The 15264-nt window shown below is 37.1% G+C and overlaps 1 protein-coding gene across 1 annotated transcript in view; it reads right to left on the bottom strand.

Moving 5' to 3' along the window:
• LOC104152985 (ankyrin repeat domain-containing protein 31) overlaps positions 1–15264 on the bottom strand; it is a 60933-nt gene that overhangs the window by 8473 nt on the left and 37196 nt on the right. Inside the window, exons 18-24 of the mRNA XM_068926375.1 lie at positions 12356–12515; positions 11792–11901; positions 10947–11031; positions 8565–8661; positions 4900–5962; positions 2452–2592; positions 1716–1812 (exon numbers count right to left, since the gene is read on the bottom strand). Of these exons, the coding sequence (XP_068782476.1) occupies positions 1716–1812; positions 2452–2592; positions 4900–5962; positions 8565–8661; positions 10947–11031; positions 11792–11901; positions 12356–12515 (1753 nt within the window). The remainder of the gene's footprint in view (positions 1–1715; positions 1813–2451; positions 2593–4899; positions 5963–8564; positions 8662–10946; positions 11032–11791; positions 11902–12355; positions 12516–15264) is intronic.

Raw genomic sequence — 15264 nt, forward strand, 5'->3', positions numbered from 1 at the left:
TAACAGAGCTGAAAAGTTGGTACCTTTCTTCTGCTGTCAGCACCTACAGAATAGGAACTCCTCCATCTGTCTTTCCTAGGGACCTGGATTTGGTTGGGGTTCTTATGATATGCTTCCTAAACTGGGCTCTGTACAAAATTCATCGGTAGCTGCTTCTTTTTCTTAAAAGATGGTTAGAAAGAAACAGGACTACATCCTGTATCATTTTCTTCCAACTTCCCCATCCTCTTCATATAACAGTGACCAGAACACTAAGCTAAGATATGGGAAGCTGGAGGGTTGGGGAGGATTCTCCTCCTCAAAAAATGCTAAAATTATCAGGACCCAGCCTTCTCTTTTAAAATGCTCTGGGTTGCTAGAAAAAAAATACAATTCATTAATCCAGACAGACAAGGTCGATTCCTTAAAAAGTCAGGATAAACCTTTACTTTATAAAATGCACGCAGGGTTTAAGCATACTAGAAAATTAAATAGTGCCTGGGAATGTCCCTGGGCAAATGACACAGAATAGCTCACATTCATGCTAACAAACTCTCCTATGCTTCCAAGCAGGTTCGCCGCAGGCAAACTGCTCTTTGGGAACGTCACTTGGAACATGCTAACTCTCAAAACAGGCCCGGAAATTGTCTGGGAGGTGCCTAAATGCCCACAACTGTCCTCACAACATAATGGTGCAGGTTGACCATCTTCTGGAACTTTTAAGGCACTGCTCAATTTCCCAGTGTATATGTGGTCATATAGCATCTGAAATGGAACTGAAACCGAGAACACCTACTTTCCAGTGTGATCGCCATCTCTGGCTTTCCCTCTCTCAACTTCCCACCTAAGGTTGATGATTAAGCACCACTGCCATCTTAAACTATTATTGAGAAAAAAAAAAGTTACTGAAGCAAGGCAACGTAAACTCACCATCTGGATGCTCTTAGCCTGACGCAAATACATGGCGTTTTAAACACCAAATTAGATATTTTAAATGAAGATATTTGAATTTACTTTTAGTAGGTTAAGAACAGACCAAGGCTGGTACCCCAGCTCACATGAGGTGCACTAACTCATCACGTTAACATAACCAGTCACAACCACCCAAAAGCTTTTCCGAGTATAAGTGCCATTGGCTATCAAAGGGATCATGTTTCCCTGGGAACACATTATTTAACAAAATTAAGCCAAAATTCTTAAGTCTGCATGGCAGTTCTGCAAAAGTTGCTCAGTGTCATATGTCAAATTAATATGCTCTGTTCCTTACAATTTGTTTATTTTTAGAGAATAAAATATTCCTCTAGTTATTCCTGTTAGTTGGACATACTGGGATCTCCACCAACACAGATTATTTATTTTGATGTTAATGTGTACGTGTGACTGAAAATTATGTTTGTGTATCTGAATTCCCATCACAGGAAACAAGTATTATAAGGTTATTAAAAGCTTTACTTTCTCTATATATTGAATCTTTTTTAACATAAAATTACTTAGCCACCAAATCACCAATAATTATTCTCTTCACTCAACCACTTTATGGGAGAAAAGAAAGGTATACTTTACATTAAAGATCCAGTGTAATTTCTGTCATTACTTTTTTTCAAGCACAGGACCTGTGGTAAGCATGCAGCTCAGAAGAAATCAATACGCAATAAAATTGTGGAATTTAAGCTCTTTAGAAATCACTCGCTGCTACTTCCAGTCAGGGCGAATATTAGATTTTAACTGGTACATACCCACAGGCTCTCCTTGTTGTGATGGTAATTCCAGGTCATCAGAAATAGACACTTCTTCAACAAGAAATTTTGACAACTGTGTCCCAAGATACGTAACCTGTACAAACAAATCTAAATGGATAACTCATCATTTTAGTTATTTGTGGGTTTTGTAGTAAGCGGAAAAATTTCACTTATCTTTCAAAATCGGGTTTATGCACTTAACAGCCTAATCTATGTCTGTCAAGATAAAGTGAAAATTCTGGTAATTTGAATTCTGAATGAAAAAATATAACATATCTGGGAAGTCCTCTACACTCTGCCAATACTTTTGCAACATTTGTCCCTGGCACCTTGACGTTTTGATAAGTTTGCTACTTTGTATTCTCTTAACAACTTTTCATTTTTTCTGCCAGTCTCTTAATCATTTTTAAAACTATTCCTTAAAAGCACCAACAACTCACAGAGTGGCCATTCCACATTCTCTCAACACTTTTGGGTAGTTTATCATTATACAGCTACATATTTTGGGGGGGGGGGGGGGGGGGGGGGCGGCGATATAGATCTTTGTATGCTGCTCATTCATTAACAGTAATTTTTTTTTCTTAATTTGGGCTTGTACGTTCTTTAAGAACTATAAAGGAGATTCAAAAGGGTCAAAATATTTCCTGAATGTTTTTACCTTATAAATTATACATTTGTTAATTTATTCTTCCAATTTGTTATTACTATTTTTAGGAGTAAAAATTAGGCCTACCTTATTCCACACATACTTCCAGGTCACTGAAATATCACTTCCTAGTAGTTCTTTAACCCACTGAACTGGATTCTGAAGTATTCTGCTGTTATTGGTTTTGATCTTGCCATCCTCCAAGAGCGTGGCTTTGTGACTAAATTCCTAACAAAGAAAAATTACGAAATAACATTTCAACTTATAAATTAACAAATCTGAATTAATATCCTTAAAGCATGAAAAAACAAAACACCTGAAGGACCATATTACTGAAAAGCTGCACCTAATTCTATATTTTGCTGAAGAATTTTTAAAGAATCCAATGCCACTAAGCTATGATATATAAAATATGATGATTTATTCCACAATGAGATGTTTTGGTCACAAGATACCACTGCCAGAGGACAAATCCCCCTATGTGTGAGATAAAATTCCTCTTAATAGCAAGTGCTTATGAAAACACTACTTGCATCTGAATTCCTCTTAGACATAAGGGAGCTATGAATATGAGTAACTTGCAACGATGAACTCAGGAACTCACAGGGGGCAAGTCTGTCCACCAAGAAACTGTTATTCACAACCAATCTGCCTTACACACGTGTGGAACAAATGAATGCTAGAGTGATATCCTGACAGTGATTCAAAGAAGAAACATGTATTTTGCACAGAAACTGCATTTCACTGATGTCAAGAGACATTAAAATCAGAGCTCCCAAATCAGTATTTGCATCAACTATTAAGTGTAATCACTGAAGATTTTTAAGAGGAACCTGACAGCCTGAAATTATGCACAATTAATTAGAAAAGAATTTATTGTTATTCTCTTTTTTGTTAAGCAAAGCCCAGTTCTGCAAACTTATATGCACCTCAGCAAGCATGGCTTATAGCTGCTCACTGTTCAGTGAATTATGGTTTTGTTATACTGGGCTCAGTTAGGCTAACATGGCTAAGTAATGTTAAAATGAGTTGCTGATAAACTGTGTGATAACTTAAAAAGGTTGCTTAGTATATACAAGGTTAAACAATTAGAATAAGAGAATGATCCATTAGAAATAATTGAATGGCTTCTTACCACATCCAATGGCTTAGCTCTGTTTCTATAAGAATCTAAACCAAGATCTTTAACTCAAACATTGTGATGAACACTAAATCCAGTTCACAGTTTCACATTTTGAGTCTATAATGTTCAAAAACTGCATCTCGTCTGCTGAAAGCTAACTTTAGGTAAGGACTATGCACTAACTGTATCTTCTTATCAAGTAGATATCCATAACCATATAGGAGGAAGCTTTACTGATCTCCTCTTTGAAATGCAAGGAAGGTAGCAAAGTGCTACCTTCCAATACAAAAAATGAGTGCCATTTTCAGTCTAATACAGAGATTAACTTTTCTATGCCCAGTATATCAACATTTATATAGTGAGTTATAAGTCCCTAAGACCCACATCCATCAAGCTGGTATCACAGATAACAGTCTTGAGAGATGATACTAAGCATATTGAATTCTTCATCCCTCAATTTAGTCATCCTGGCATTTGGAAGAATATTACATGCCCTTTAAGGAAAAGAAGAATGCATATATATCTATGATATGACCCAGTGTAGAGCAGCTGGCAACCTACCCACAACATCTTATGTTACAGAACATAAGAACACATAAAATTGCTAATCTCAGCAGAAAAGCATTCTTGAGCAGATTATAGGTGCAGAAAAGGGAGCCTTTTCTACATTAACTACACCTGGTGAGTTAGCTGAAGAGAACCTTCCATGTTTTAATCAATATGTTGCCCTGGAAATTAACTAGCTCACAGCTGGGAATTCAGTCAATAACAACCCTCAATAATTCCATCACTTGCTAAGCACTAAGTCAGTTCCTGGCAGCTGCCATGTAAATCTGCTCTGTATTTGGAGATGCAGGGACATGTTTCTATATTAAGTTTTTTTTTTTTTTTTTAGTAGGTTTAGTGCATTCCAGTATATAAACTATAGAATCAGTTGGCATGTAAACAAGTAATTTTGCATTTATTCATGCCTATCGTGGCACAATGAAATCCTTGATGTTCCGTTTCTTGATCTGAGGGACTTGATAATGCCTTCCAAGAATCACATTTAGTTATAAAAACCTTAACGTCCCTCCTCCTTCCAATTTTAAAATCAGTTAGTACATGATGTAGACCAACCACTCTACTCTGTTTTTAGTAATAACAAATGTTAACAATCTGATAATGCGAAGTTAAACACAAATTTTACATATGCAGTATTCTGGATGTTAAAATCATAGTCTGACAGATGATGTCATCCATTGTAGCATTTTCCCTTAAAACTCATAAAATATTATCTGCAAATAATAAATAAAATTCAATATTAGGTGCTGAAGATACAGGCTGAACTATGAGAACTGCTGTTTCCCCATTTTAGTAGTCTATTTTTTCATTATTTATAAAAAGTAACATTATTATATCTTGCCAATTACCTGAAGTTTGAATTCTAAAACATTTTCTCCTGGCTTAATCCTTCCCAATTCAAGTAGATCTATCAATTGAAGTTTTTTCCTATTATTTCGTCTGTACTTCAATTGTTTTTGTTCATATTGCTGATTACTACAGCTCTGGGAGGAAGATTTCTGGTTGAGGTTTATTGGATAATCTCTATTTGAGACAAGACTTGTAATCACTGAGTTGGCATTAAATGATTCAACGCTACTCTGAAAGATCATTTGCTGCAGAGTATTAGGCAAGTTCTCTGTGGATGCTGACGCAGTCACTTGCTGCTGCTGCTGCTGCTGGAGGAAAGCTTCTTTCTTATTTACATAACTGTGCAGGTCCTCAACAGTAAGAACCCGCTCACAGTCACTGGTTGGCTGACAGACATTGTTACTGATGACAGCGCTTTGGGCTTCTGAAATATTTAATGTCTTGGTCACTGAAGTGGGGTATAGAGAGCTGTCTCCTTGTTTTGCAATTGCTACACAATCAATGCATTTTTGCTGTGGGCATTTTGTTTCAGTAGTGAAAACATTAGGTTCTGAAGGCAATGTCACTACTTCTACAGCATTTGTCAACTTTGACATATTATGGAAAGGATATTCTCTCACCCTGGTTTCAGATGCCAAAGCATGATCAGAAACCCCTTTGCTTCTAATTGCTTCTTTATTTGCTCCTGTCTCAGCCAAGCAGCTGTTTGGATGTTGGCTGCATTCCTGAGCTGAAAATCTATTTTCTAAAGAGAGATGTGCTTCTACTCCGTTTCCATTAGGCATGCTGGCACCAGGCCCTCTACTAAATGTAACTACATCAGGACACGTGATTTTATCAGCAGTTAAATCTTGTCCTTTACCATTTCCATAGCAAATAGCTGCGTTTGAGATCTGTTTCTTTGAATGTGTTGAATATACTTGCTTTTCTTTTCTGTAATTTTGTATTTTCTGGACTAATTCCTTCTGGTTCTGGGCAACAATCAACAAACTCTTTTGCCTAGAAGCAAGCTTAACTAATTGTTCCCTCAGTGCTCCTTTTTTAAAAGATTCCACTGAAGCCCTATAGGAAATAGAAAAGTAAAAATAAAGACACCACAACTATTCTGAACACACACACAAAACAGCTTAATAGATGTAATCCACAAAGAACAGGAATGTGTTTCAAGGTACTTTGCCAGCCTCCAAAATTTGAACAACCTTTTCATCATGTATAAAGTTCATCATTGAAATCTCAGGCTTTATGCATGACAAACTGCAGAATCCTGTCTAGAAGTAGGCTGCAAAGCAAAGCATCAAACTACAGTAATAGCCTCTTAATTCAAAGAATTGAAGCTGGGTCTATATTATCACTAGCTGGTCTCTTATCACCACCGAACACATTAGTTCATTGAATTCAGTGCCTTTGCAGTACTAATTTGGACTCTTTTACAAGAAGCTCAGGATGAGCTACTAATGGATGATACTATCAGAAGTTTTGTACTGTATTCACACCATGAAACATTTTGTTCCTTTGCGATTAGGAGTCAGAGTGGTTTAGGACATTGTATGTTAGTTAGGGAATCTCTCTCCCCTCATCAGACTCTGCTCCCTAGTTTAGCTGAACTCCCTGTGAGATTCATTCCCCAAGGGTCTTCCTCATGTTGGAAGGGAATTCTGTATTTTTCTCCACTTCTTTTGGCACAAGATCCACGAGTCTAGCATAATGCCCTTTTCTCCTAATCCCATTTCCTGGGACAATTGATTGCACCACTGGTCTGGCACCTTGCCAGAGACAGAGGAGTACCACAAGGTATAGGAAAAAAGGATAGCAGGGCGGCTTGCTCTTGACTCCACCCATAGCAGAGATGCTATGCAGGTAACACTATCCCAGTCTGGGAAAAGAGAGACTGTTGAGGGGATCAGAAGTACAGTAAGACCAGCTGGTGCAGAACAAGGCTAAGTGGGGCTAAATCACAGTGTGGCAGTATTGGTGTCCAATGCAGTACTGTAATACTATTTGCTCTCACATGTATTCATAAACCATGATACTATGAGCATATCAGCATCAGGTTCATCTCTTATATGAGTAAGCCCTGGCCAGTATGGAACCCCACCAAAGGCAGTGAGACTCTTGCCTACTTTCTCTAGCAGTGTTTCTTTGGGGAAGTTTTGTTACTTTATTGCTATACAGGTACAGAAGAAGTTGCAAAGCTTCCTGAGGTTAGCACAGCTGAAGAGAAAGTAAGAGGCAAAGACAGTGATGACTGGAATGACATAGGCAAAGTAACTTACAGCCACTAACAAATATAATGCTTTTTTTGGGCTCATTTTTCTTAAAGGGGAGACACATTTTAATATCATCAAAGGAACAAATAAAAATAGAGAACTTTCACTAGTAGGATCTTTCACTAGGCCAACTATCTGAACAACAGAAGAATGGAAAACATGTTCATGACTCCTCATCTTCTGCACATTCATGTATCACGTGACAAAAGGTTATCTGCTAATTAGTTAAAAATAAAATGTTTGCCATATAAATAATAAAAAGGAACTATAATGTAATTTGGCATGTAGCTCATTACATTTGATGGACAGCTGTTGCATTAGCTGAAGGGCATCTGCATTACTTCAGAAACATTTATCACTCTGCTCTGGAACAGTTTTACTCAATATTAGAAGGCAGATACATTTTTATAAATGCTAAATTAATTATGCTGTCCTTGTTTCTTTACTTAGTCACTAGCTTGTTCACAAGGATGATTTGGAATCCTAACTCCTCTGCATATAAAACCTCTTTTTTTCTTGTTATCTGTGTAATCTATGTATCTTATGTCTTACAGCTGGGAAAATGCTCTGTGATAGAAGCGTTTCAGTCTTTTTTGCTCAGATAGGCTATATGGTTTGCTATAGAATGACTTGAAAGTTGCAAAATGTAGCTGTTACTTGACTAAACTAATACTGCTCACATGAGCTACATATAGGCACTCTTATGAGATGGCCTAGCAGCATGTGAACGTTATGCCACGTTATTAGTTGTGCACTCACCACATGGCCAGTCTTCAGGTAATCCCTCTCAGAGGAAAGCAAATGAATTTCCTCAATCAAGAGGCCTTTTAAGATACAGCAGCAGGAAGCTGACAATTCACGTAGTCCATGTCTTCTCCCAGCCCACATCTGAGGTGTGCTCATGAAATAGAACCATTCTGAGCACGCTGCAAGCCTTTGTTCTGAATTGCACTTGAGAGTTGTTGATTGATCACTCCCAATTTAGGACTGCTAAAGAAACAGCACTGGAGATAGGGAAAGTCAGTGTAGTGTCTGAGTTGCTGCTGCTTTCCTCCATGATGCTGCAAAAAGTCATCTAATTGCTCAGCATCTCCATCCCCTAACTTCTGCTACAGGGTTTTTTTTTCACCTTTCATCTGTATTCACTACCTAAAAGTAGTACTCACCATGTGTACAGTAAATGATTAACATGAGTTAGCTAAACCCTGAAGTTCTTCCTTGATGTGAACTCTCATTGGACGTAATTTAGGCTAATATGAACCATGCTCCAGCAAAATCTGAATGAAAAGTACATGGTTTTTCTTTCATGTTACCATATAACCTTTCACTAATAACCTCTGTAAGTGCTGCTTTAAAAAATCAGATTTCTATAAATACAAACCTTGTATTCTACTTACCTGTATTTTTTAGCAAGGGCATCCCTTTCTGTTTTCTGTTTTGCAAGCATTTCATTCAAAGTATCTTGTATCTGAGACAGCTTTTGGATATATGCATCTGTCCAACATTTTGACATAACCAAAATGATGATGGCAATAAGAAGTAGAGAATAATTATAATAACATTTTTGATGCAGTAAATACAAAAAATGGAAATACTGTTATCGCATTAGCTGATACTCTCATGCATGTTAAAAGCTATTTACAAGTAAATACTTTAAATGAAACTCTTCACTGGAAGAACGAAATATAAATTTACATTAAAGATAAAAAGCCCAAGTACTAGAAAATGTTGACGGGTAATAGCCTCATCTAGGAAGTTATTAAGAGAACAGGACAGATTAAAGCACTGTCCTATGGCTGATAAGCACTGAAACCTTTCTGAAAGTCTTTGTGTTGCAAGGAACTGCACAACATGGCAATTATATGGGAGCCTACCTGCAGAGGTTGCAGAGTCTTAAGAAGGTGGCTAGAATATTTATGTTTGAAGAATTATAAAATAGTTTGATGAGCTTAGACTGTTCCAAGTTAAACATGTGCTAAAAATATATGTATCATAGTTTTACATAGTTTCAATTACATTCTATAAAATGAAAATGGGTTATATATTGCCCTTTGTTGTTAGCTGTATTTTTCTGAAATAAGAAGAGCAATTAAAATTCTTCTTCAGATGACCTCTTTTCTTAGACATAAAATGTAACAGAAAGCTCAGCAGTCATGACCAGGGGATACCACTGGGATAACATGCTAAATACCTATAATCTAATTCCTGAAATTCCAAAACAAGAAATAAAAGATTTCTATTATTGTGGAAAATGGGAAATTAAAGAATGAAATATGAGATTTATAAGAACGTTTCCAGAAAGCTGTTTCATAATACCTGCCGACATTTAATTATTTATTAAAATAGAAAAATACTAAAATATTGCTGTTGTTAAAGCAGCTTAATAGAGAAAGGCTCTATTATTCAGAGCAGATTGTATTGCATGTAAACACCTTGAGGATTTTATTCTATATTTTAAGATTGTCAATATTCTTCTATGATCTTGTTCAGTCTCATCAGCCTCCTCACAAGCAAGCACTATGGTTTAATTTGAGAGGTGCCAGATTATGAATGTTTTTGTCAGTAGTGGTTACGGATCACCATGTTCATTTCTCTCATGCTCCGAAACAGGAAAAGTCTGATACTTCTTATTTTCCTGATTTAGGGAACTGCATAGATCAGTTTCAGCCTTATCACGCACAAATGCTTCAGCTTTACCATGCATACAGGCCTCAGCCTAGTATACCATCTATCTGTTCGTCAAACATTTCTCAAGCAAATTTAACGATGTTAATTAGCAGTTCTTACTGCATAGATTTGACTTGGAAGCTATACAGCTCTATAATTCCGTATTTCACATTTATTTTAAAAGGGATAAATTGACTATTTTTAATATAACCTGAGTAATTTGAAAGCTCCAAGCTATTGTCAGCTGGGAGCTACAGCAGATTCCACAAACACAGTCACAGGTCTGGGCTCCAAGTAGTAGAAATTAACCTAGAAGTAGACTCAGGGTTGGGGGGAACTAAAGAACTTCCTGTCTGTCAGGGAGCAAAACTTTCATGGGCCAGAATTGCTCCAAAGCACAAAGCCATGGCTAGACGGCAAAGGCAGCCAGGGAGAGAGATTTTTATAAAAGGCCTTCCTTTCTGCAACACGCTCTGCCACTTGAATGGTCATGGCATAGATACAATAGACTTGAGCTGCTATGCAGCACCAGCATCACGATCTCCTAGGAAGTCAGTGTGACTTAGTAGGCTCTTGAGACCAATCTGAACTGCGATTTGATAGCTTAAGACAAATGACACCTCAAGGCACCAGCATTTCTGAAACTGCCCATCATCTACAATGTCTGTCTGAAAATTTTTCTTTTTTTCTTCAGAAATTATTTTAGGCCCCTGAAAATACAGCCACAGTAGAATGAAAAATGCTGCATCCACTATTATACCCACAGACATAGCTGGTCTTGGCCATGGAGGGGCTCCAACAGAATCTCATGTACTCGTCACTAAGGAGTGTTGCCAACAGTATGCATTCTTATTTAATGATCCCTTTTTATATGAGTAGGTTGATTTGAAACATGTAATACATTCATGCCTTCTCTTTTTTGTTATCATATCCATTCCCGTGTAAACTGGAAGTACTCCTATACACATATCTGGGAAGTATTATTAAAATCTTATTCTCAAGCTGTATTTTCCAGAATGAGATGTTGAAATACGTTACTTGTAGTACTATTTTTAAAACAATGCTATCAGATATTTACAAAAATTACTGACACAGCTTTAATTTACTTCTACCTGCATCTTTGGAAGTTCTCAGTTCAAGTAGGAACAGTTCTTTTTGCTTCTGTTCTGTATCTTGTATGGCAGCGACAGACTCATGCTAACAAATACAGAAATAATTGTAAGAGGTAGAGACAAGTGTACCATACAATACACAGGCCATGATGCATGGCTCACAGGATAAATCTTGGTAGACTCAAGCCATTCCACGCAGGAGAACAGCTACTGTGCGACGGCAATGGGGGCATGGTATGACATTTATACAGAGTGCCAAGGGTATGTTCTGCAAGGGGCTGTCACAGCCAGGTTTTACCCAGGCATTTGAACTAGTCCACTCTTAGAGCCCCACCTTTGAGTGCAATGCAAGGATTAAACAGTGAATTTCACCACGATAATATCACCTGGACAGTGTAGACATAACCTGGAGTTATCAGCAAGAGCTCTCCTAATGTGCAGACTGTGCAAAAATCTTTGGGTGTATTTCAAACAAAGATTAAACTATGTCTAAATACTTTCATTATCATGAAGAAAAATCATTACACTTCCAAAGAGCCATTTTGAAAATGTGATGAAAAATTTCAGGATTTCTGACCTTCTTCCATGCACATGAGCAATAAAAAATGTATGTAAGTGTTGCCTACAATAAGTGCAAATGTGTAGGAATCATAAACGGAAAGAAGTGGTAATATACAAACTTATCATATACTGTAAGCCACCGTTTACTCAGCATGATGCTGTTCTCTGACTCTGAAGGGTTAATTATTTTAATGATATTTTAATATTATTCAGTCAGTAAATGACATTATATAGTACTACACTATGAAGCAGTATTACAAAGCTCTTCTATTTTCTCTACTTACCACATTGTATTTCTCATGTTGTGGCACCAAAGCTGCATCATCATTTTTACAGCAGTCATAACAAATAAGTTTTGACCTTCTTGACCTAGTAGGATGACTATATTTCCTCTCTCCACAATCAAGAAAGAATAAATATAATTTTAAAACAAATTGCAGCAGCATAGCAGATTAGATTAGCTAATATAGGTTGCAAAGACGCAATGGCAGATTACAGTATGAGAAAATATCTTGTATATGCAAATGAAATCAAATTTAAGTAGCCTAGGGAAGTAGTCTTTAAAGCTACTAATACTATTTTCAAAAAAAAAAGGTTCATGTGAAGGGTAATATAGAAGATAAAGAAAATCTAAGGAGCCAAATATGTCCTTTCTCCTCAGACTCTCTAGGGGAAAAAATCACATATCCTATTTTCTGACTACAAATAAGTAATAATCAAGAGTTAATAGATTTAAAAATATAAGGGTCAGGCAAGATGCAACTCTGCAAATCAGCAGCATTCTAAATTCATTTTTTTCCTTGAGATTACAGTTTAAACTGATGATTTGCATTATGGAACCAACATACCTGTAATCCCAGTAGTTTTAACAGGAAGTCCAGAGTCAATAGCACCATAAGACTTAAGCAGTTCTTTCATTTCATGGTCACAAGCTTTATCCAAAGCAGTTTCACCAGAATCATCCCTCTCATGGGGATTTGCTCCATGCTGTAGTAGAATTCTCACTACCTGTTATATATTGTTTGTATGGTAATTATTCATGCTGTGTACATGTAAGACAACTATGTGTACTGTATTTATCATAAGATACAAATAATAAAGATTCAAATAAGATATCCTAAAACCTGTTATATTTACACTCACAATTCAAAAAACAGGTTTAATTGGCTTTTTACATCACAGATTTGCATTTTACACTTTTAATTTTTCCTTTAAAATACATAATAATTCACAACTTGTTACACTTACCGTCTTTTAAGTATTGTTATAGAGAGCGGTTACAAAACATCGAAGATGTAATTTAAAAGAAACTGGCAAACTGCATTATGAACAAAGTGCAGAAGATAAGTGGAATTTTTCTCTAGGCAGTTAATTTTTCTCTAGGCATTTAGTAGCAGTTCTGTTTTTCAGCTACGTGCACTGATGATTTTTGTCCCAATGCTAAATCACTTGTATACCTCTGCTTAATTTTAAAATGTACAAATAAGATTAGTGGTGTCAGTAGAATGATCTATCCCTTAAAATTCAGCTCCTTTGAAAGTGTCAGCAGGGCCAGAGCTTGGATATTAAAGAATTTTCTTATGTATGATTTCCCATCTTTAGCTTTTCTACTTCTTTCTTACATTTGTATTTTGGATTTGAGATGTGTATTCAGAGTTTTGGTAAGCACCAGAAAGAAAAATGCTTTATAGAAATTCAAAATCTCTTGTGCTGTCTTTAGAGTAGTGAAGTAATCAGTCATAACCTTCTCCTCTGGTTTCCGAAAAAAAAATACTGACTAACTTAAACATTTTCAAGAACCCTGCCGACAGCTAGGTACCAGGCCTGTGAAATCATCCCCTTCATTTTACCTTTCCTCCCTGAAAAGGTAACTGTGATGAAAAAACAGTTCTTTTGATAGGAATAGAAGTGGTAAGTTTTAGTCAATCTGGCATCTTCTTTTTACGCTTAGTTCCCTGGAACTTGCTGTGCCAAAACAACATTTTTTAATTTGCTCATTCAAATAAAAGGCAGACATTTGGCTGAGCTCAAGGAGTATGTTTATGTTATCAGTTAAGCATGGATCCAAAGCGGCTCCTATGACTAAGTTTTCTCAACCCCCAAGCCCACGTTAAGAGGAAGCCCCAGCCTGTATTTGGGAGGTCTCCAGGGTGGGGGAACCCAAGTGCATGGAGGTCACAGCTCCACAGCCGCCTACACTGGTCTACGTTGGGGTTGCCACAATCCTACGCCTCTGTCATGGGCCACACAGTCCTACTCCCTCCCTTACACTAGCATGGTTCTTAAACCGGTTTAGGGGGCTGATCTAGATAAAACCTTGTTTTTGTAGGATTCATTTTCATTTAACTCAGTTCCGTGAACTAGCTTTATGTGTGATCATAGAAAAGCTCACGCCAATGCAAAGAATAAGCTAAACTCATGCGTCCATGGGACAGAAGGTAGGACTGCAGCATCTGGAACGGATGGCCTTAAACTGCCACGGAACCACAGCATAGCTGTCTACAACAGCTATGCTGTCTACAACAGCAACACTCATGCCCTTATTTTGGGGTCTGGATGGACTAGGCACAGACATACGAAGTACTCAACAGTCAAGCCTATCACCACATTCTGAACATTGTTCTTCCCTCAGTACAGTATAGATTATTTAGGTTTGATTTAAGCTGGCCAATTTCTAAGAGCACAGACAAAAATCATGCTAGTGACAGCTTAAATTTACTCTCCAGCCTGCTCATAGGCTTTCTCACCTTGCAGTGTTGACTAGGCATATAAGTGACCACCCAGTTACCGTTTATAGTCATGTTTTCACATACTGTCTCTAATTTTTCTACATAATATTGGTGTGCTAACTTACATAGTCTATTGTTTTCTACCTTTGAACGCTTTCAGACTGAGGTGTAGGATGAGTTGACCCTACCTTTCCACAGGAAACATGTTGCTATGAGTCCAGGGATGCCCTAGCCGAACTGCTCGGTGTCATGGCCCAGATATACTATAAAGAACCACAAGATTTCCTTGAAGAGATAAATCACCCATGAGTTGCCCTGATGACGGTCATGCCTTTCTGATTCCAGCTCTCTGCTCCCTTTCTGACTGCTTTCTCCTGCATAAACACTCTACCTTAATACAGGGAGCTTTCTGAGGGCATATAGATATCGCCCCATTTTAAATACAGGAAAAATGTATCAGATACAGTGTTTATTTACAGCAACGATTTTCACTCATTCCTTTGCTAATATAATTTTGTTACATTCTCACTGAACTGAAGGAGGGAAACAATCCAGACAAACTAAATACAGCTGCAAGACACCAAGTAAGGCTTCCCCGTGTAGGATTACGTTTTTATTGGAACTGTTCCCAGAAATATTTTTTGACAGCTGGCCCTTTTAAAAGCAACCGGCTGTAACATGGCCACTGGCAGGTGGCTGTTGTTTCATGCATGCAATGGTAAGCAATCTTAAAATGTATCCTTTGCTTTGATTATTGAAAAGCCATCACAATTTCTCCCCCATGCTTAAAATAAAAATTATGTTGAGACAGATTTCCTTAATAGTAAACTGAAGTATTTTCAAACAGGAATGCAGAAAACATTTATGTTTCAGAATAATTTAACACAAGGGAAAAATTATGACCGAATGCATTTTTTGAATACTAGGTCTGATAATTTCTTTGCTCATTGCATTACTTCCCTCATTTCAGTGGCGCTACTCTTGATTTTTTGTAGTGTAAAGAAAAAAACTGCTGTTTAAAAATCAAT

This window comes from Struthio camelus, chromosome W (genome assembly GCF_040807025.1).
Source record: "Struthio camelus isolate bStrCam1 chromosome W, bStrCam1.hap1, whole genome shotgun sequence".
Lineage (NCBI taxonomy): Eukaryota > Metazoa > Chordata > Aves > Struthioniformes > Struthionidae > Struthio > Struthio camelus.